Source organism: Felis catus, chromosome X (assembly GCF_018350175.1).
Source record: "Felis catus isolate Fca126 chromosome X, F.catus_Fca126_mat1.0, whole genome shotgun sequence".
Taxonomy (NCBI): Eukaryota; Metazoa; Chordata; class Mammalia; order Carnivora; family Felidae; genus Felis; species Felis catus.
The window spans coordinates 20991495-21014175 of record NC_058386.1 but is presented as its reverse complement, the minus strand read 5'-3'; the positions used below and the strand labels follow the sequence as shown (position 1 = coordinate 21014175).

Below are 22681 nucleotides of genomic sequence, written 5' to 3'. Positions count from 1 at the left end.
TGATGTTACTTGTAGTTTGAAGATTTGTCCAGACGTGTGGATTTGTTTTTGTGGGCTTTGATCAGCCTATTTGTTATTTTTCAGCTTTCAATTACAAAAGGTACCTAAACCATTCTTAAAAGCACTACTATTGAAATTGCTGGATGGGGGAGGGGATAAAACGAATATTCTACCCAATTCAAGTGGAAGGAGTTAATTTTTAAAGTTTTTTTTGCACCTCACATATTTATCTTTTTGTGTTTATGAGAACATTTAAGTTCGTCTCTCTTAGTGAATTTCAAGTATCCAATACAGTGTCACCAACTATGATCACCATGCTGTAAATTAGATCCTCCCGCCTTATTCATCTTGCCAGCTGCAAGTTTGAACCCTTTTACCAACCTCTTCCTATTTCCTCCACTTTTCTCCTGTGAATTTGACTGTGGTTTTTGTTTTGTTTTGAAGTTTATTTATTTTCAGAGGTGGGGAGGGAGAGGGAGGAAGAGAGAGACAGGGAGTGAGGGAGGGAGAGAGGAACAAAATCCCCAAGCAGGCTCAGCACTGTCAGCCCGGAACTGCGATTCGAGGCTCAAACTCATGAACCCATGAGACCATGACCTGCGTCAAAATCAACAGTCAGACGTTTAACCGACTGAGCCACCCAGGCACCCCTGTTTTGTTTGGATTCCACGTATAAGTGATACCATGCAGCATTTGTCTTTCTCTCTGGCTTATTTCATTTAGCATAATGCCCTCAAGGTCCATCCTTGTCACACCTGGCAGGGTTCCTTCTTCTCTCGTGGCTGAATAATAGATACACTGCATCTTTATCCATTCATCCCTTGATGGACACTTAGGTTGTTTCCATGTCTTGGCTATTGTGAATAATGAAAACTCTTTAAAATATAACTCACAATTTCCTAGGAAAGCAATTCCATTATTACAAAATAGAGGCGCCTGGGTGGCTCAGTTGGTTGAGCCTCTGACTCTTGATTTCAGCTCAGGTCATAATCTCACAGTTGTGAGATTGAGCCCCTGCATAGGGCTCTGCACTGAGCATGGAGCCTGCTTGGGATTCTGTCTCTCTGCCTTTTCCCTGCTTACTCTCTTTCTAAATAAGTAAACATTAAAAAAAAAAAAAAAAAAAAGAAAGAAACAAAATAGGCTATATAGGCTAGTGTAGGGAAAGAACTAAAACTTGAAGGGGGATCGACACAGAACTGTGTTCCTAGTCTGCATTCTATGTAATTCTACTTCTGCTAGTATTCCTGGTCCCCTGAACCAAAGAAGTTTAGAAACTGCTACGTTCAATATACTTTGCCCTTTTGTTGTTTTAAATGTATATTGGTATATTTAAGACTCAATAGATGTCCTTCAGTAGAGAAATCTGTATGGTTTTAAGCCAGCTCTCTCTGTGCATTCATCTGGTTACAGGAATAGTTTGAGAAATACCAGGATCGTATTTTAGCAATTCTTCATTCTCTTTTACCTCTCATGAATAAATAGCACAAATTCAAGTCCCAACAGTCTCCTGACCTACCTTACACAGTTTTTTAAATTTTTTTAATATTTACTTTTGAGGGAGAGACAGACAGACAGAGCATGATCAGGAGAGGGGCAGAGAGAGAGGGAGACACAGAATCCAAAGCAGGCTCCAGGCCTCAGGTGTCAGCACAGAGCCCTATGTAGGGTTCAAACCCATGAACTGAGAGATCATGATCTGAGCTGAAGTTGGGTGGCCAACCGATTGAGCCACCCAGGCGCGCTTAAAACCTTACACAACTTTTGTTGAACACATCTTCTGTGCTAGTCATTGTGAGAGGTAGAAAATAAGTGGTCACTGTGGCCCTGACTGAATACTGGCGGACTCAGCCTTTGACCACAAAACAGCACAAAGCCGTGTAGAAAAGTGCCTTGGGCAGCAGCAGAAGCATCCAAACAGCTCTGAAGTCCAGAGTTTTGGTTGCCTGGAAATGTTGATAAAAAGCCAACAAAGTATGGAAGTATGCGCATGGGCAGAAAAAGAAGGCAAGGAGGAGAGATACATATAGTGGCCATGAAGTAGAATTAATGGTAATGTTGGAATGGAGACAAGGAGGACAACTGGCAAAGAAGAGGGCAGCTTCTGGTTGGGCGGGAGCAGACAGCAACTGCACGTGTCGTCACGTCTCCAGCCAGCTCGCAGACCATAGGAATCACAGGCGTCAGCATGCCACGCATAAGGCTGTCCGTTGAGATAGTTCAGTGTTTTCATAGCGCACCATGGCCTCCTAATGCAGGGATCACAGACTCATGTGGCTTTGGGGACTGTGCAAGAAAGCTACTGGAGCAGACCATGTGGAGGAAAAATCGGAGTAGTGGGGACCATTGTAGAGTGTGTGTTTTCATACAGAAAACGTGGGTTCTGCTTTGCCACACACTGTGATTCTTCAAGGGGAGCCAGAAACAATGGTGTTTCTGAAATTATCTGATTTTTAAGCTTTGGCTCCAGTTTTTTATTTTGTTTGATAAACATGGGGGGTGCTGGGTGAGAATGTGTGAACTCTCTTACATTTACCAACAGGATTAGATTGGTATAAGAAATTTGGTGGTATCTAGTAAAGTTGTAGATGTACAAAGATGACCTATCAATTGCATCTGTCCTTAGCCCTAGAGACCCTCGCACACCATGCTCACAGAGACTTGTAGGATGAGTATCTTGGCATTGTTTCAAACAGTCCCCCAGGTAAGCAAGCTGCAAATAGAAAAGTGCATATGAAATGATCTCTATGAATTTTATCAACAACATTAGAACAACATCCATGTACTGTTCATGCTCATACGCATCTATAGTAAAGGTATAACACACAGTTACCAAGGAGACGCATCACCTGCAGGATAGATGTTACCTACAGGAAATGGGGGTGGGGAAGCCAGGTGTACTGGGAAGGCGTTGAAGATTTTAAGCAAAGAAGAGACACGACATGTCTTTTTTAAAGAGGTCACTCTGACCACAGTGGACAATGTATTGTAGGGGAACAAGAGGGGAAACATGGAAAGCAAGTAGGAGGTATTAAAGTGAGAGAGAGGTAGCTTGAATTCCAAACAGTGTAAGTGTACCTCTAAGCCTGGGTTTCTCATCCTCGGCACTGTGGGCATTTGGGGCTGGACGATTCTTTGAGGTAAGCACTGTCCTGTGCACTGTAGTCAGCATAGCAGCATCCCTGGCCTCCACCCAAGCACCCCTCACCCCCTGAGTTGTGACAACCAAAAACGTTACCAAAAGTCTCAGTGGAGAACCACTAGTCTAAGCAGTGTATTATTGTGAGGTTCCGAGTATAAATTTCCAATCCATGTATAACAGGAGGAGACCCAGACCGAGCCTGAGTTAGTTGGGAGATTGTGTGCAGGGGGTGACATTTTAGATGGTCACTGCAAGCAGGGGGAACACATGCACACGTCCCAGACATGCTGATCTGGACTGTTTCAGGACGTAAAACCAATCTTGTCCTGAATCTTCTATTCCACTCTCGCTTATTCCCTGCTCTGGCTTCTCCTTGACTTCTGAGATTCTTGCAAGAGGGCTATTCATCCGCTCTTCACTTCCGTCATTTTAGTTCGAGCAACAGCTCTCTTGCTCACACCAGGGTCCCCGGGGACTTCCTCATTCCAAATCTGGTGGAATCTTTCCAGTCATTACGTTTCCATTGACTTCCCTCCCCAAGTTGTTTCCTACTCTTAAAATTTTATTTCCTCTTACATAATCAAAAATGTAAGTCACACTTCATGTATAGAAATGTTAAGCTCTCCATGACTATAATCCGGAAATTCGTGCCTCTCCTGTATCATAGAATATTGCACAACCACTAAAACTCTCTTTTCCTGTGGGGCACCTGGGTGGCTCAGTCAGTTAAGCGTATGACTCTTGGTTTCAACTCAGGTCATGATCTCATGGTTGGTGAGTTCGAGCTCCACATCAGGCTCCATGCTCCAAGTGTGGAGCCTGCTTGGGATTCTCTCTCTCCCTCTCTCTCTGCCTGTCCTGCACCCACACTCTCTCTCAAAATACATAAAAATAAACTTAAAGAAAAACCTCTTTTCCAGAAATGGATCATGTGCATAAGGAAACATTACAGTGTGGATTAAGAAAACCAGGTTGCAGGGGCGCCTGGGTGGCTCAGTCGGTTAAGGGTCTGACTTCAGCTCAGGTCATGATCTCGTGATTGTGAGTTCAAGCCCCACGTTGGGCTCTGTGCTGACAGCTTGGAGCCTGGAGCCTGCTTTGGATTCTGTGTCTCCCTCTCTCTCTACTCCACCCCCACTTGTGCTCTGTCTCTCTCTGTCTCTCAAAAATAAATAAATGTAAAAAAAAAAAAATAAAAATATAAACCAGGTTGAAGATTTTTGCACCCAAAGTAACACTATCAGTTTATTCTCTATAGTTCAGAGTCTGTTTGTGGTTTGCCTCCCACCTTTTTTCCCCCTTTGTTCATTTGTTTTGCCTCTTAAATTCCACATGCGAGTGAAATCATATGCTGTTTGTCTCCAACTGACTTATTTCCTTTAGCATTACCTCCATTCTCTCCCTCCATTCGTGTCATTGCAAATGGCAAGATTTCATTCTTTTTTACGGCTGAGTAATATTCCACTGTATACATACACACCACATCTTTTTTTTTTTTTTTTTTTTTTTTCAGAGAAAGAGAGGGAGAGCACATGCACGCAAGCAGGGGAGGGGGAGAGGGAGAGAGAGAATCTCAAGAAGGCTCCATGCTAGTGTGGAGCCCAACCTGGGGATCACGACCGGAACTGAAATCCAGTCAGACACTTAACCGACTGAGTCACCCAGGTGCCCCATCCACACCTTTTTTATCCATTCAACTGACAGTGGACACTCGGGCTGTTTCTGTAACTTGGCTATCATAGATGATGCTACTGTAAACATCGGGGTGCACGTATCCCTTTGAATTAGTGTTTTTATATTCGTTGTGTAAATACCTAGTAGTGCCATTACTGGATCGTAGGGTAGTTCTATTCTGAACTTTGTGAGGAGCCTCCATACTGTTTTCCACAGTGGCTGCACCAGTTTGCACTCTCACCAACAGTGCAAGAGGGTTCCCGTTTCTCCACATCCTCGCCAACAGCTGTTGTCTCTTGTGTTGTTGATTTTAGCCATTCTGACAGGTGTGAGGGGATACATCATTGTAGTTTTGATTCGTATTTCCCGGACGGATCAGTGAGTATTTACTAAATTAAAACAAACTTATAATAAAATACAGAACAATAATACATAGTACGAGAGGCGCCACAGTGAGATAGATGTTTGAGGATTTCTTTTTTAAATAGCGAGGGAGTATGCCATAGGAGAAGGGTGGAGTTGGGGGGTGGGGCCAAAGTCTTTGGAGCCAAATGGCCCCTGGTTTCAATTATGGGTCTGTACTAGATTTAGATTACCATCCTAGGAAAGAACTTAAGCTGACCTCAGTTTCACATCTGTAAAATGGGGGAAAACATTTACTTAGCAGATTATTGTGAAGAGTAGCATTACACATGTAAGGAGTTGAATAGTTCAGTAATAAGGGATTTAAGTATTTTTTTAATTTACTTGCCAGTACCAACTACTACTGACAAATCCTCTTCAAATAAAAACAGCAATTTGTCAGGACAAAATATGGATGAATTTAAATACATGAACAGTCATTACATACCCCTGGAATAGGAAAAATTACATATACAAATGGACAGAGATATAAATGGTACACTTTCCAGTTTCAAACCAAGTGACGGTTGATATCTCTATTGCTTCTAACAAAATGTAATGTATCCTATTTCTTTTTCATGACAAAGACAGTAAAATGTTTAAACAACTGCAGGGATCAGCACGCCTGGGTGGCTTAGTCGGCCAAGTGTCTGGCTCTTGATTTTGGCTCAGGTCATGATCTCATGGATTTGTGAGTCCGAGCCCCGCATCGGGCTCCTCGAACTGACAGTGGGCAGCCTGCTTGGAATTCTCTCTGTCTCCCTCCCTCTCTGCCCTTCCTGCACATGCTGTCTCTCAAAATAAATAAATGAACTTAAAAAAACAACTGCAGGGTTTTATTAATTTACATTCAGTTGAATAAAAGGTGAATATACCAAAGGGTGTTTATTAGTTAATTTTATTCTCCAGAGGTGCTTGGGCCAAATCATGTCATAACAAAGACACCACATAGCATGGCCTGTATCAGTACTGAATAAAAAGGTAGCACTTTTTCTATCTGCCTTTTTCATTTGAGAAGTAGGGGACTATGGTGGCTTATTTATTGGGCAGGGAATGTATTCGATGACACTAACCTTTTAGGATAATGAAAATCTCCAAACAGGTCAAACACTTGAAATGGTTAAGTACCGACTGCATCATGGAGGTGCTATGCAACCAGCCTTCTTTGTGCTACTAATTCTGAAGCTAAATAGATTTGGGGAATTAGCTAAAAAGAGAAGAGCACTAGAAAAAATGTTACAAACTGAGGAATACAAAAGGGTAGTGTCAAGGAGAAGGTTGTTGGATTAAAAGTACTATTTGAGTAAAAAAAATAAGAGAAAACAGCAAAAGTAGATAAAGTGGTTTATATAAACTTGGACTGACCCAAACCTATAATGTTAGGATAGATTGTGTGAAGTCGCTATTTTTGGGAAGTCAAAACGGTCAAATGTCAGCAATTTTATATCCTTCAAACTGATATATTTGCCAAAGCACTTAGGACTCCTTGTTACTATGTGATAAATGATATTCACTAACCCATGCATGAGTTTTACTTAAGTGTTAACTCTGAATGCATTGTATTTGGGAACTTTACACAGCAGGGTCTGAAATGGTAACCATTAGGTGCCAGACTCCACTGTGGACAAGAAACAGTTCCATTTTTAAATATTCAAACTCATAAATTACTTTCAAGGGCAGTTACATTTCAGAAGGCATGCTCAGTTTCCAGAGTAAGAGTGGGACAGAAATTTTAAGGCAGGAGTTTAGAAGTGTTGAAATATCTCAAAGTCTGAATAAAGGCAAGATTCAGTAGAGCATCATGAAAAAAAAAAAAAAAGACGTGAACCTGCTTCCTAACAACTAATATTTTACGATGTTTAAGAATACCATAGGAATATATTTTTAAAATAACAGAAAGTAAAGATATCAAGGCATATAAATAAATCTGTCACTGCAGTGACAATGTACTGATGAAGTAGGGCGGTAAAATGAAAAGGGGAAAAATTCAGGTAAACACTCCAGTATTTAAAAACAAATGGTGCATTTGGATAGCTAATGCGATAATTTGAATTGCAGCATGTGGTATTCTAAAAAGGAGTTCTGCAGAGTTGCCTGAGTGCTAGAAGGTGATTGGTTAAGCCTGTTCCAGTACCATGTATGATAATAAAATAGCCTCGTCTGCATTCATGGCGGCAGGGGATGTTTAAAGAAAATGAATATGGCGAATGAATGGTTACTGGGCAAGAGGTTTAAACCTACTCCTAACCACCAGAAAGTCTTCTGTTAGTCAGTCACAATCAACCTAAGGTAGTAGAAGGGGATAGCCAACGTGAATAGTTTAACCGCAGGGCAAAGCAGGAGTCGACATTTGTATCTCAATGCTGTCCCTGGTTATAGGCTGACCAAACAGAGATTAAGCCCATTATCAAACCATATTTCACCAATTCTAAGATGAATCCCCTCCCCCATGTTTGAAGATCCTGTGAAACCAGGATGTGTCTTAAATCAATTACATTTTAGATTTAATGATATATGTTAATCGACAGAGAGGTTAGCTAATGGCCACCCTTCTAAAAGTCATTTTGGTCCAAATGAAACCAGCTAAGCATCAGAAGATGTTCGGTTTCCTCCATGATTCATTAACAGCCACTAGTATCCTAGATCATAAAAAAAGATCAGGAAAGGAAATCGTCCTGGTCACCTACACGTTTCTGATGTCTAAACACACCTTGAATTATGCTCTTTGTCTGGACTCGAAATCTTTTTTTTTTTTTTTAATTTTTTTTTCAATGTTTATTTATTTTTGGGACAGAGAGAGACAGAGCATGAACGGGGGAGGGGCAGAGAGAGAGAGGGAGACACAGAATCGGAAACAGGCTCCAGGCTCTGAGCCATCAGCCCAGAGCCTGACGCAGGGCTCGAACTCACGGACCGCGAGATCGTGACCTGGCTGAAGTCGGACGCTTAACCGACTGCGCCACCCAGGCGCCCCTCGAAATCTTTTTTTTTAAAAGGGTAGGCTTCACACCCAGCACAGAGTCCTGTGTGGAGCCCAATGTGGGGCTTAAACTCATGACCCCAGGACCAAGACCTGAGTTGAGATCAAGAGTCAGACACTAAGGGTGCCTGGGTGGCTCAGTTGGTTAAAAGTGTCTGACTTCGACTCAGGTCATGATCTCACGGTTCATGAGTTTGAGCCCCTGTCGGGCTCTGTGCTGACAGCTCAGAGCCTGGAACCTGTGTTCGATTCTCTGTCACCCTCTCTCTCTGCCCCTCCCCCGATTGTACATGTGCGCGCGCACGCTCTCCCTCTCTCTCTCTCTCTCTCTCTCTCTCAAAAATAAACATTAAAAAAAAAAAAAAAAGAGTCAGACACTTAACCAACTGAGCCACCCAGGCACCACTGAACTAAGAATCTTGAGAGATTCTGTATCTAAGAATCAGGGGGTCCCTCTACTGGGACCCCTGACTTTGTTATAAAAAATAAAAATAAAAAATAAAGAGCTACTGTGTACAATCAAAGCCTTTATGGAGGGAAATCTTTGCAGATACAGAAAACATATACTATACATTGAACACAAAACATTCACTATACATTGAACTCCTCATGGAACGGAGACCAGCCACTGGATAACTGGGGAAAACCTTACAGAAATCTTTTGATGAATTTTACTAAACAGAATAAGAGTGATCACTACAGAGATTGTATGATGAAGAAAATAAGACCTCCAAGGTCCTGTACTGCCCAATAACATAGTCACTAAGCACGTGTGATTATTTCAAATTAATCAAAATTAAGTAACATTTAAAAAATTCAGTTCTTCAATTACAAGCCACACTCAAGTGTTCAATAGCCACATGTGGCTGGAGGCTACCACATGGAACATCATAGATATACAGAACATTTCTGTCACCGCAGACAATTCTACTGGACAGTGCTACTCTAGACTAACATCTGAAGCTGAGACAAATCTCATCTTCAACACTTAGCAGTTGTGATTTTGGACAAATTAACAAGCCTCACGAATATTCAGTTTTCTTCTTGGTGAAATGAATATGTGATTGTTATCTTACTCCCCAGGACGCTGTGAAGATCAGAGTGCTACAAAAAGGTTAGCACTAGTAAGTTTTTTATTTTTAATTGACTTGTACTTTATTGTTACTTTTATTTTTTTAAATTTTTTTTTTAACGTTTATTTATTTTTGAGACAGAGAGAGACAGAGCATGAACGGGGGAGGATCAGAGAGAGAGGGAGACACAGAATCTGAAACAGGCTCCAGGCTCTGAGTGGTCAGCACAGAGCCCGCCGCGGGGCTTGAGCTCACAGACTGCAAGATCATGACCTGAGCCGAAGTCGGCCGCTTAACCGACTGAGCCACCCAGGCGCCCCTATTGTTACTTTTAAAAGTTCTATTTAAGTAATCTCTACACCCAACATTCGGCTCGAAATCACAACCCCAAGATCAAGAGTCACACGCTCTTCCAAATGAGCCAGACAGGCACCTCGACGTGTACTTTATTAAGGTTACTCTCATCTTTCTGCATTTTTGATGTTGAGTGGATATATATATATATTTTTTTTACTGTTTAAACCTCAAGTTTATGGCTTCTTTCCTTCTTCTTGGTTAAAAGAAAAAAAAGGAAGAACAGGCCTCCAGATATTTTTAGCAAACAAGCACCTCCGGTAGCGACAAGATATGAGCAAATGAGTGAGGTGGGCTTTGACGGGGCTGTGGCGAACAGAGAGCCCCCAGCCCATGTTCCCTCTGAACTACTGGCTACTCAGCTCCGGCCGACGCCACCATGCAGGAACACTGACTCAGAGTAGCCAAGTACAAATTTTAAAAGACAGCCAGAAATCTGGCTTTTTATACAGAAAGACCAGTCTTCGAAATACTAGCAACTAATTAAAAATGTTAAGTATTCTTCAGGCAAATGAAACACATTTAGAGGTCATATGTGGCCCGAGTCTGCCACTAAGTGACCATTGGTTTCTAAGACTCCACGGCAGCTAGATTTCCTTCTCCTTGGTTCCATGCCTTAAAGACACTCTTAGAAATAAATGCATACAATTTACTCTTCATTGCACCTCATGGTAAAATGGAAATGAAATCCATAGTGTTATTGATTTTATACAGATTACCACTCCCCAGTATCAGAGTTATTTGTAAGTTTACTAAAATACAACACTTAAAAATACATGGACTTTATAAATACTTTAAGAGAACAAATAACCCAGATTTAGAAAAGAAGTTTATGTCCTCTTGAACCAAATTCCCAGAAAAGGAGAAAGAAAAATGTATTATTATTCTTAACGTGAATTTATGCCCAGATTTTACTGCAATTAAAGAAATTATTTTCTTTAATGTTTATTTATTTTTGAGAGAGACAGAGACAGAATGCGAGTGGGTTGGGGCAGACAGAGAGGGAGACACAGAATCGGAAGCAGGCTCCAGGGTCTGAGCTGTCAGCACAGAGCCCGACGTGGGGCTCAAACTCGTGAGCCATGAGATCATGACCTGAGCCAAAGTTGGACACTCAACCAATTGAGCCACCCAGGCGCCCCGAAAGAAATTATTTTCTTGTTTCATTGTTACTCCACTGGAAAATTACTAAAAATCTGGGGGAGAACTATAATATTTTATATAAATAAAAGCCACAGGTCTTCTCTGATGAATGAGTGGAGATACTAAAGAAAAAATCTTAAGTTTTTGGAAAGCTTAATGCCAGAACGCAAAGCACTACCTTTTAATTCTCCTAGTAATTTAAATGCTGTACACTCAAAAGCCCATTAAATTTAGGTTTCTGGACTGTACAGGGAAGCATACTTAACGTTTTATTGCAAGCACACTTAACTACATTTTACTTTTATGACATACCAACCCAAAGTAACCAGCAGTTGTAGCCTTTTTATTCAGTTGGTAATTGAAATATTGTTTCTAATACAAATATATGGTTTATCACACATATTTATCACTGACTTGGTATACTTCATAATAACATTATAACCCCACTGTGTACTGAATACCACTTACAGTTCAAACTACTCAAGATAAGCACTGTTACTTTCAAGAGAAGATTGGCAGTAATTAAAGGTCTTATTTAGTAGTTGTTGGTAACCATGTTTTTAAGGAGGTTTAAAAAACAATGGAAAGCAGTATAGATACATTTAATTTGATAATTGTATTTTATTAATGGTATCTATCTTGGATATATACTTCAACAGGGGTTAAAACAAAGACGTGCTAAACTATTACCAATGCGATGCAAAAGAATGACACGGAAGTGTTTTTGCAATTCATCAGTGAGAATGGAAATATCTGTGAACTACATGGCATAAAACTAAATCATATCGGAACACTAATAATAATAATAATAACAACAACAACAACAATAGTACTTTGCACTTACAGACCTGCTTTCAGAGGATTTTCGGAGTGCTTTTTAAACACCTATCATTTTTCTTTTTTTGAACAAATAAGACAACTAAATCAAAGAGTAATAATGGTTTGCCCATTCCACAAAGTGAGTCAGCGGCAAACCAGGAATAGATTTTCTAACTTGTTCAGTCGCCTGCAATTACGCTGCACAATGATTACTCTGTTAGAGTCTGTCTTGCAGGTTATACCCAAGACACAGGTACCAAAGGGGCTTTTACTATTTTTCTTCCTGGCCCCAGCTTATTAATAACAGTTGTCTTTACAAACGGATGCTGCCAACAGTATGCGTCACTGCTCAACTGAGGGTCCGGCGGGGAGACCACGGAAGAGCAGTGTACGAGCCTTGCAGCGGTCCCTCGACTCCCCGCCTCCAGACACTTATCTGGAGATGGCCTCTAGACATTCTGAGTTATCATAAAGACCTGTAAACCAAGCAACTCATTTGGAGTGCTAGGAGAAATTGAAAGATAGCAAGGTCATCAAAGAGCTCGAACTGTACATCACTAGAAAAACCTGCATGCAAAACGGCCAACTGCTTTGGCAGGTATATACGTTCTGGAGGGCAAGGAGTGGGCCTGGACAGGGGAAACTTGTAGATTTTTTCAGTTTATTCCACTAATAAAGCAGAGTATCAGCTTGATTTATACGACCTAAAGGTGTGACTGAACAAAGAAATTTCCAGGGTAGAATTTATATAATGTCCTGGAGGTGCATCCTATCACAGACCAACTCTATTAGGAATTACCAGAAAGGAGGTAAATTAAGGTGGGAAATTAAGTCAATGTGTTGTGAGGGCATGGGCTAAATGTTGGATGAATGTACGGGTATATATGGATGGAAAACATTTTTTCATGCAGTTTGAGGGTGTGATAATAAACAGAAAACAGGATGGAGTCAGAAAAGTATTCTGTAACATCAAAATATTCTAGAAGAAAACAAATTATGTTTCTACTATGAAGTATCTGGGAAGACATTCATTTCACATACCATTTATAAGGCTCTTATCGTGTGCAAGCTGCCCTCAGACATATAGTAACACAGCAAGCACGGCGCCATCCTCAAAGTTATAATGCCTGAGGGGCGGTGCTTAAGAGCTGCAGGAGTTTGGAGGACAAAGAGATCACCTCTGGATGGGAAGCCTTAAAGTATGAACAAAATACCAACAGGGAGAGACTGGGATGATATGGGCGATGTAGGCAGGGGAAACCCAGGAGCTGGGAGAGTTAGCCACGGTAGAGACAAGGCCCGCTCAGGGACTGGTGAGGGTACTTATCTGTGAGTGCCACGGGAGTGCTATCTCAATCCTCCCAGGCAAAAGGGAGTGATGAGAAAGCCAACAGTGACTCTCTTATTTTTATTATAATTTTTAAAGTATTTATTTTATTTTTCAGAGAGAGAGAGAGAGAGAGAGAGAGAGAGAGAGAGAGAGAGAGAGAACACGAATGGGGGAAAAGGCAGACTGAGAGGGAGACACAGAATCCAAAGCAGACTCTAGGCTATGAGCTGTCAGCACAGAGCCCGACGCGGGGCTCGAACCCACGAGCCGTGAGATCATGACCTGAGCTGAAGTGGGACACTTAACCAAAGGAACTACCCAGACGTGCCAATAGTGACTCTTTTCTAGCTCTAAGACCCCAGTGCTGGGAAATGGAGCCAGCCAAGCTATCCCTTCTACTTGGATATCCAAGGTAAGCCCAAGATATGACCATGGCACCCAGAGGTGTCCTTCTAACATGTCCAGGACTACCATCCTGTCCCAGACCTTTTGGGGACAGGCAACAATATGAAACTGCAGAAGGCTGATCTACCAAGATCCACCTGGCTAGGCCCAGAGATAAGGAGAAAATGACAGGAGGTGGGAAAGGTCTCAGAAATCCAACTGTGGAGATGCCTAACTACCAGGGTTGGGTTAGCGTCTAACTCAGTGTCTTCCCAGTTACCTATCCAGTCTTCTCGAGGATTCCCCACCCTCCACAGCAGCCCTTTCCTACTTTTATGATGTAAGCTAATGGGGAGAATAACATGTTCTTTATAGCCAATTTTGTTGAAATGCATTTATTTCATCTTCCATTTGCTCATTACCAGAAAACAGTTCTTCTTACTTACTTTTCCCCAGCCTATTTTTTTCCTTCACTTTATTCTCAAATGCTATATTAGCTCATAGAGTACCATAAATGATTCCTTTATCTAGGAAATAATTCATGTGTTTGACTTCAGTTTCCCTTCTACTGTCTATTTAAATTGTTATCTAGATGCCACCCAATCTCCCTTTCTATATCAAAGTCAAAACTAATGCATATTTGACATGAAGCAATATGAAAGTTTGAAGAATTTTACTAACTCCAAGATTTTCAACCCTGTGGGTGTGCAGTGAAGTCACCATGGAGCTTTTTAAAATACACAGCCACTGGGGTCCCACCCTAGACCTACAGAATCAGATATCTGATGGCAGCATCTGGGCACCTGTCGTTTTTAGAAATTAAAAAAACAACACCACCACCCTGGTTGTTAAGAAGAAATTTGTTAAAGGGAACTTGGTTTGGCTGTCTTCCAGCACACAAACACAACTATTTTTTACCCTCCCTAGAAAAGAGCCAATAGTTAGTACTGATTGCCTAATATTAATGGACTACATGCCATGCCAAAGGGACATAGCTTAACAAAATGGAAATGATTTGCAGATTATTTGTGTTTCTATCTCTTTCATAAGGACTAACGATGAGAATTACACTCATCTCTTCTAACGTACTTCATGTAAAGAAACTAAAAAAGGAGTTATCAAAATCAATTTTAAGCTCCACCACGTCTTTTTCATACTTTCACCATTCAGTAAGAGTCCGTCATTTAAAACATGCCGGGTGTTGTGCTGAATGCTGGGGATACAAACAGGAACAAAACACGGTCGATGAGATGCTGCAGAAACCCATTCAGATACAGTAACTGTAATATTAAGTACTATAACAGTGGTTTGGATCAAGTGTTATTCTCAGAAGTAATAAAACCAAGTGATGTTTACTGCATGTTTACCGTGCACCAGGCACTGTTCTAGGCATTTTACATATCACCCTGTCTCGATATTATCCTGTTTAACTTTGAGCCCTACGTGGCAGGTGTTATTCTACTGAAGGCTGTACATATGAGGCAGCACAGGGGTAAGTCACATACCCCAAGGTTACTTATTTAACAAGAAGTGGAAAATCCAAACTTGAAGGGGCCATTCTGGCTCCAGAGCACAGGCTTCTAACTACTACCATATACTGCCTTTCAGGAGCCCAGGCCGGTGCCCTTGGTGCTCAAAAAATGCCAGCAGAAAGAAGGAAGGATGGAAGGCAAGATGGAAAGACCGGAGCAAAGAAGGAAACAACAAATATTCACAGAGTGCTCATACAGTGTGCCTGAAACCCCTTCTTCCTAATGTTCCGGAACATTATAGGCTAAAACCTATGAGTGTTTGTATGATTCTTTAAAAGCCTAGGCAAAAGACAAACATTGTATCTTTCCCTCCCCTTCAGTAACGGGATCAGAAGCTAGGTTGTCCCAGCTAACCCTTCAATTGATCTCTTCACTTCTCTGCTCCTCTAGTTCCTATGAGCTTGTATCATTTGGGAGCCAAAGTGAAAACACACTCTAGGACACTGCTTTCAAGATTTCCCACGCGCCCCAGCATGTTACAGTGATACTCTGCTGCAATGAGAAAGGTATTTCCTTAGAATCAGGTGAAAAAGAGAGGCAAACCTAAAAAAATAATATTCCAGGTAGAAAGAAGGAAAAAGCTTCCTAATTCAGGGGTAAATGCCACTGCCAACAGCTTGTTTTGTTCCTAAAGATCAGCACACAAAGTTTCACAGAGCTGGAGGGAAAAGATTTGGATGCTAAGTTGTGTTGTGTGTCGGGGGGGGGGGGGCGGGAATGGTGGGGTGTGTGATTAACATCATTCCTTTAGGAGCAGTAGAAAAATAAGAAAACCTCTATAAAAGAGATGAGCAAGTCGGCTGTGAAAGGACTGACCCCTCACATATAGAGAAAGCAATTTGCATCTACAGATCTCATTGGTATAAACGACCTCCTTCAAAGAGTGAAAACCTCAATGGAAAGCCACTATATACCCATGAAAGGCTCTGCCGGCTATTTGTTGAGCTGTATACAGACTAACAAACAGGAGTGGTTAACCTGGCGCACCATGCACTATAGAGAGATTTTTTTTAAGTAGGCTTAGTCAGCTAATCTTGTTGAGATTTCTCTCATACTACTGATTTCTTATTCTCAAAATAAATTAAGAGGCTTCATTCAAAATTCCCTGTGGTCTACCAGCTTGAGTTTGTTGGGTGTCTTTGATTGTCTCTTGTCTTTAGATTCCCTGCCTTGTCTCTTTAGATTTTGCTATGCCCTTTGGTATTTCCCGTTAGTCCATGTCTGGAATAGCTAATTACGTGGTAGCATAATTCCCACCCGTACAACAAGGAATAGCGGAACCTTGCTAATTCACACCAATGACTGAAAGACTCCTGTGTAAGTTACTGAATTATGCAAATGAGCAATAAGTGAAGAAAGATGATTCAAAATTGTATTTCATTCATTTATTTTGACAAGTGTAGTTTAGTCTTAATTATTTTGAAAATTTCTTTGTAGCATACTAATAAATTTACTGTGGCACATTTGTTAAATGTGATAAAGCTTTCACTAAGAGACCAAAGCATGCTCTGCTGAATAATTTTCTGAACACAGGCTCAGGTGCAGACCCTCTCTTTCATCTTGGATTTTACTGACTTATTAGCATCTACAAATTTTTTGTAAGACAATATATAATACACCAATAAAATAGGAATTTCAGCAGCAAACACGTCCTTTACGAACAGGTCCTGCACGTGTCTAAACGTGCACCATGATGATAGTAAAAAAAAAAAAATAATAATCACACTTCAAGTAAAATGTTTTTATATTCTATGGTCATAATGTTAATAGGACTTTAGTTTTCTCTTCTAAATAAAACTAGTTCAGTTTGTCATTCATCTCTTTTAATGCCTATTTCTGTTTTGTTTTGTCTTACCATACCTCTTTCTTTCAAAGTTAAAGACATCTGTTTTAAGATAAGTGGATATATCACAGTATGTAACATTTTCATGTCAAAATACTTACATTATTATATTCTGAGTTAAATTATTTAAGACAGGAAAACATTTTGATACACTTCTGACAGATGTATCCTACAGGATGGAGTCAGCTTCTTTCAGAGCACCACCAGTGGTTATAGTGGGGAGTGAAGAGATAAGAGCCTCCCAGCTTTCAGCCTTGAGCTTAAAGCTTCACATAAACCAGCCTCTTAATAAGTGCTTTTTAAAAAAGTTTTCGTTATTTTGAGAGGGAGAGAGAGAACGAACTTGGAGGTGGGGGGAGAGGTATCTGCTGACAGAATGGAGCCTGCTGTGGGGCTCGATCTCATGAACTGTGAGATCATGACCTGGGCCGAAATCAAGAGTCGGACACTTAACCGACTGAGCCACCCAGGCGCCCCTTAATCAACACTTTTTGACCAAATCTCCAATGTAGATATGTTTTAGAATCATCATGCATTTGTCAAACGATATTCTTTAATTTATAAAAGCAGGATAAGCAATAGAGTATTTAAAGAAAAGCCAGAAATACAAAACTTAGTCTCCAAATACATGCCTACATCTGTGGGTGTTACTGTCACCCACTTTTTGAGGCTGAGGTCACGTTCCATCTCCTCCGGGAACCTTTCCTGACCACTCCCATGGAGTAGTCATTTGCCTTCAGGCTGAAGTTTCTCACCTAGACTGAGGATAGGCCAGCTGTGACCCAGCAGAAAGAACAGTGGGCTCTCACACTCCTCAGCTTTGCTACCTCAGGAGGGTCATGTCATTAATTTGAGGTTGTTTTCTCATTGGAAAAATTGTCAACTATCCCGTCTAATGGGAAAGGTAAAAATAAGGGATGTGAAAGTTCTCCATAACAAGTAAAGCTCTACAAAAAGTAGATGTTTAGAGGGCGAATACATGAATAAGAAAAGGATCACAAGTATTATTACCTCTAAAGCAGGACCCTGGTCTTACACTTGTGCGCTTTACATATCACACAAGGTAGAGACCCAACATTTACTGAATGAATTTTGGGGGGGGGGGTGCGAAGAAGAGAGAAACCGAGAAAACCAGACTTATACACAGACCTGGGTTTATGATCTTATTTGTGAGTCCGGTTTCTACAATAATTTCTTAAAACAAGCAAAGCACACCAGTGTCTAAAATTAGCCACAAACCAATCTTTTTGTGAGCGCAGCTGGTTTAAGCCTTAAGCTCTAAGGGATGGTGCTAAGACTAGCAGGGCTCACAGACCAAGGGGGAAAAAGATTTCCCAGGGCCTTGACCCAAGGAGAATGAAATCAGTGTTAATTCAATTGGGCTTAGTGACCAGCTATTAATTCTGTCTAGCCACTGTCCTATCAGCCACAAGGTAAGAGAATGCTGATGGATGTGAATAAATTTGTAACAACTACAGGAAGGACTTGTCTAAGAATGAGTCAAAGTGATGATTGGTTTTCCCTGTATTTGAGGGGTAGCACCTATTATATGGACATGATAGTACAGCATAAAATAATACATGAGCACTGACTAATCATGTGCAAATCAACACCAGATCTGGGCGTGGGGCTACTGGGTAACTAAAGCCATCACAAGGGCACAGTTAAATTTCCAAAGTTAGGGTTGCTTCCTTTAGACAATTATGAAAATTTTAAAGAACGACAGAGGGTCACGAAAACATATGCCAATTTTAGGGAAGCAAAGCATAACAAAACCACCCAGTCAATTTAAGCATTAAGTTGTTTTAAAAATTAAATCTTCACTGTGGTCAGAAAGGTAAAAGGACTAAGCAAAAACACTTAACTTTTAACTGTTAAAGACTGTTCTGGTATGGCACACGCAATTGGTAATAACCAAAACCCAAATAAGAGACTAAGAAGATGCTCTCAGAGGTCATTCCTGTCCCACTGGAGGGAGTGTAAGCCCTTCCGAGAAGAAATGTTACCACAACCGAGTTAAGGCAAGGAAGAAATGATGAAGGCATTAGATTCAGGGCTAGGTAAATAAGCAAAGAAGATGTCCAAGAGGAAAAGAGCATGCAATTTAAAAATAACACAAGTCAGACCAAATCTACTTAAGTCCCAAATTTCTCTGAGAGCATGAAGCAATTCTGGACGACTATATATCCTCTAATTTATTTGAAGTAAGTGGGGCTGCTGTTTTCTGATCTCTTCACTGACTTTTTTTTTTTTTAAACTCACATTCATCACAAATTTGAGCTGGTATAAAAAGGTCACAAAGTCAATAACTGATAAAACCGCAGAGTGCTTCTTTAGAAAGATTTAAGAAAAAAAAATGTCATCTGCTTCTAAGACTAGAGACCTTTTATTTAATGTTGAAGTCTTCTTTTAAGAAGAAGTAAACTGTTATACTGTAAGTAGCTGTTGCAATACATTTCCAGTGAAAAGCACTAATTTTGAGGGGAACGTTTAGTATAACTATATCTAACCCTAAGTGCTTTAAGTCATGTTATAATAGTTTAGAGATGTTACACAAATACTGATAATTTAATACTCCTGAAACTTATAGTACATCCTATCTTGACACTTAAAGGATCTACTCCCTTCTCTGCCATGAGTATTCTAAGCCCTTCCTCCTAATTAATCTGCAATTAATTCAACCAACCTCCAATTAGTCTTCTACAACATTATCCTACTTAAGACAATAAAGCAGTCTCTAGACTGGGTTTTAAACCTGGGCTAAAACAGACTCCTACAGACCAAAAATGGTTCTGGGATTTGTCTTTGTAGTGTAATTTAGATGTCATATCTAATTTGCTGTCATGACTATTGTTTCACTGTGCAATTTATATGTCGTTTTGAATGGTAAAGCCATCATAGCTTTATTGAATTAAACCTTCTGTCTTTATTTAGGGTCTGATGTTACATGTTTGTGCGTATGTGTTTACGTCTCATAAGCTGCTTTTGACATCAAGCAGTGGTAGAAAAAGATTATGCTCTTTTGATATGTTTTCTCCTATTTCAGTAAATATAAACACCAACTAGTAAAAAAAAAAAAAACCCTCTTCAAACTAAAGAAATAATTTTAAATAATAACAACGGTATTCTTACTATTTTTCTTTGAAGGACAGCTAAACAGGCCATTCACATTATAGAATCATAGAAGGCCTGGCTGTTCGGTAATCTGAATTCCTTGATTCTCAATTCTATTAATCAATTCTTTCCTAAGGAAAAAACCTGTCCTTACCGGTGACAGATTTTGTGATACCGACCTCAAACATAAGATGCTATTTTTATAGCTGCATCATTACAAGGAAATTAAAATGTTCCCTGGCTTTAAACTCCTAAGAAACAAAGGCCATCTTACCTCTATCACAATACTCAGTTTCGTGTTGGGTCTGTCTGTAATTGTCTTTCTTGTCCTGGCCTGTGTGTTCAAGTTCTAAACTCAGGACTAAGACTAAGCATGGGAAGCCTTCCAGGAGACCACTGCAGTAGCCTTGTAAATAATTTTTAGTGCATGAAATTTCATAAAGTTTTTACTAGATAATTACACTTCCTGATTTTGTAATTAGTGGAAGTACATGCAATTACATAATAATTATGATAGTAATTACGTAATTAAGATGTATAATTATGTAGTAAAAAACATCATGGAAATAAAACCATCTACTGTGTAAGCACAATACATTTTAAAAGTAAATTCGCCAGCTCAACTGTTTAAAAATACTTTTCTTCAAAATAAAGTGATTAGCTCATATTATGGTCTAACTGCCTGAAAATCGTTTAATATTTTTTCTCTCATCGGTGATAGAAGTATATATTTTAAAAGTACATGAAAAAAATCTTACCAGGTTTTCCCTACTCTCAGCACTAAGAAAAAGGACAATACGTTTTGCAAATGAGAACCATCAACAACAGAACTGTCACAGAGATGCAACAACGGCGCCCCTCATTTTTGCAGTACTTTGACTACAAAAGGGACCAGAAGCCTGCCCACTGAAAAGATGTAAAAGGAAAGGATTTTATAAAACTAATAACATATCTGTTATCATAGCATGCCTGTAAGTCCATATGGACATAAAAGTGTGAAAGTGGAGTGCATATTTACAGAAATGCGTTCAAAGAAAAGGAACGTTATTAGAATCCGGAAGTTTGCTGCTCAAATATATGGCAACATTCATATAGTACTTGAGCTATCCTAAAGAGGATGACAGAAAATGTACAGAGACAAGACACCTCCACTTATGGGCAAAGCAACTATGGTGACAATTCACTGGGAAATGGAGTTTCTTTTCTGTCACGTTGCAAAGTCATCTTTAGTTAAAAAGCAAAGCAAAAACAAAATAGGCAGTACTGTGAGAGAAAAAACAAAGCAGTCTGAAGCTCCATGCTGCCATTGGAAAATAACAATGTTGTCATTCTCACAGTGAGCATAAAAAATAGAAAAGTCAGCAACATAAGGAAAAGCAAATTCCCAAGTAAACCTTTTAGTCGCAAAATATAAGAAATGGAATCTTGTTTTTCAAGTCAAAAAAATTCTAGTTCAATGCCCTGAAGTCTTTCCAAAGGTGCCAGATCAATGTTGTAATGAGGCCAAGAACGCGGTGACTGGGTAAAACTTCGGGCACATACAGAGCGGCGCTTACATGAAGTGGGGGTAGGACTGTATTCTAGTTCTTTCCTTGTAAGCCACTGATCTTGAGAAGCTGCAAGCCATTTTCAAAACCTTGGTTTATTTCTCCTTTACTTTTCTTCTCACTTAGGTAAGAAACAAAGTGGAAGAACTCATGCTTTCTTGCCCCCCCCCCTTGCCCTGGGGCGGGGGGGGGGGGGCGCTACATTTTGAAGCTTAATTATAAAATGTATTTCAAAAGACCAGGCTGTCCTACCAATTCTACCTGAAACCTGGGTAGGCCTTCTTGGAAGGAAGTCTGCATACTTGTCATTTGAAAATTTTGCCAAAAGGATGGCCCTAATCAATGGACGAGTAAAAAGGAAATAGGCTTTAGTTGTTCCGAGCGACTTGAATCAGTGCTTATCAAAGTTTAATATACCTAGGAATCACCTGGGAATCTTGTTAAAATGCAGATGCTGTAGCAGAAGGTCTGCGGAGGACCTGATATTTTGCATTTCTAACAAGGTTCCAGGTGATGCCTATGCTGCTGGTATACTGATCACATTTTGAGTAACAAGGTCTTCGGTTTGACTTGGGAAAAAAATGAACAGAGAACAAGCTGATTTGGGTTCTTCTGTAGGTTATTTTCTCCCTCAACTGCTAAATCAGTGCAATAATTATTTCAAGTTCTGTAAAATATTTATTTGTAAAATTTCAGGGTTTATAATTTGTTTCTTGCTATAAAAGCAGTACATGCTCAGATGATATAATTTAGAACGTATATACAAGTATAAAGGAGAAAATAAATATTACCTACAATCCACAGAGAGATGACAACTGTAAACAACTCCAGTGTTTCTTAGTAATTTTTCCACCTTGCATACAAACAACAAATTAGTATAATGGCTACATACTGTTGGACTTAAACATGATATTGTTAGTGTTTCCCTAAATCATTAAAGATTAAAACTATGTAATGTCTAGTAACATCAGCAACAACCCCCCTCAGAAAGTCAGGGTTCTATGGACCACTTTTTCTATTATCAAAATTTTTAAGTGCTTCTACAATCACCCCCTACTCATAAACAGATAGCTAACTATGTTGTGAATTGCCACATTAGTTTCCTAAGATAAAAGTTCACTTAAATTAATTAAAAGAATAGTTTAAAAAACAAAGCAAAACGTGGCTCATTTTTTGTTTTTTTTTTAATGTTTATTTTTGAGAGAGAGGAAGAGACTGTGAGTGGGGGAGGGGCAGAAAGAGACGGGGACAGAGGATCTGACGCGAGCTCTGTGCTGTCAGCACAGAGCCCACTACAGGTTCTCTCTCTCCCTCTCTCTCTGCCCCTCCCCTGCTCATGCTCTC

General features: G+C 40.1%; 1 protein-coding gene across 3 annotated transcripts in view; it reads right to left on the bottom strand.

Annotated features, from left to right (window-relative positions):
* Window positions 1-22681, bottom strand: part of POLA1 (DNA polymerase alpha 1, catalytic subunit) — a 302724-nt gene that overhangs the window by 39390 nt on the left and 240653 nt on the right. Inside the window, exon 37 of one of the 3 annotated variants that reach the window (XM_045051163.1) lies at window positions 1732-2713. The exons of the other annotated variants lie outside the window; for them this stretch is intronic. Within the exon in view, the coding sequence (XP_044907098.1) occupies window positions 2652-2713 (62 nt within the window). The 3' untranslated portion in view covers window positions 1732-2651. Of the gene's footprint in view, window positions 1-1731; window positions 2714-22681 lie in introns of those variants that run through there. 3 annotated transcript variants of the gene reach the window in all.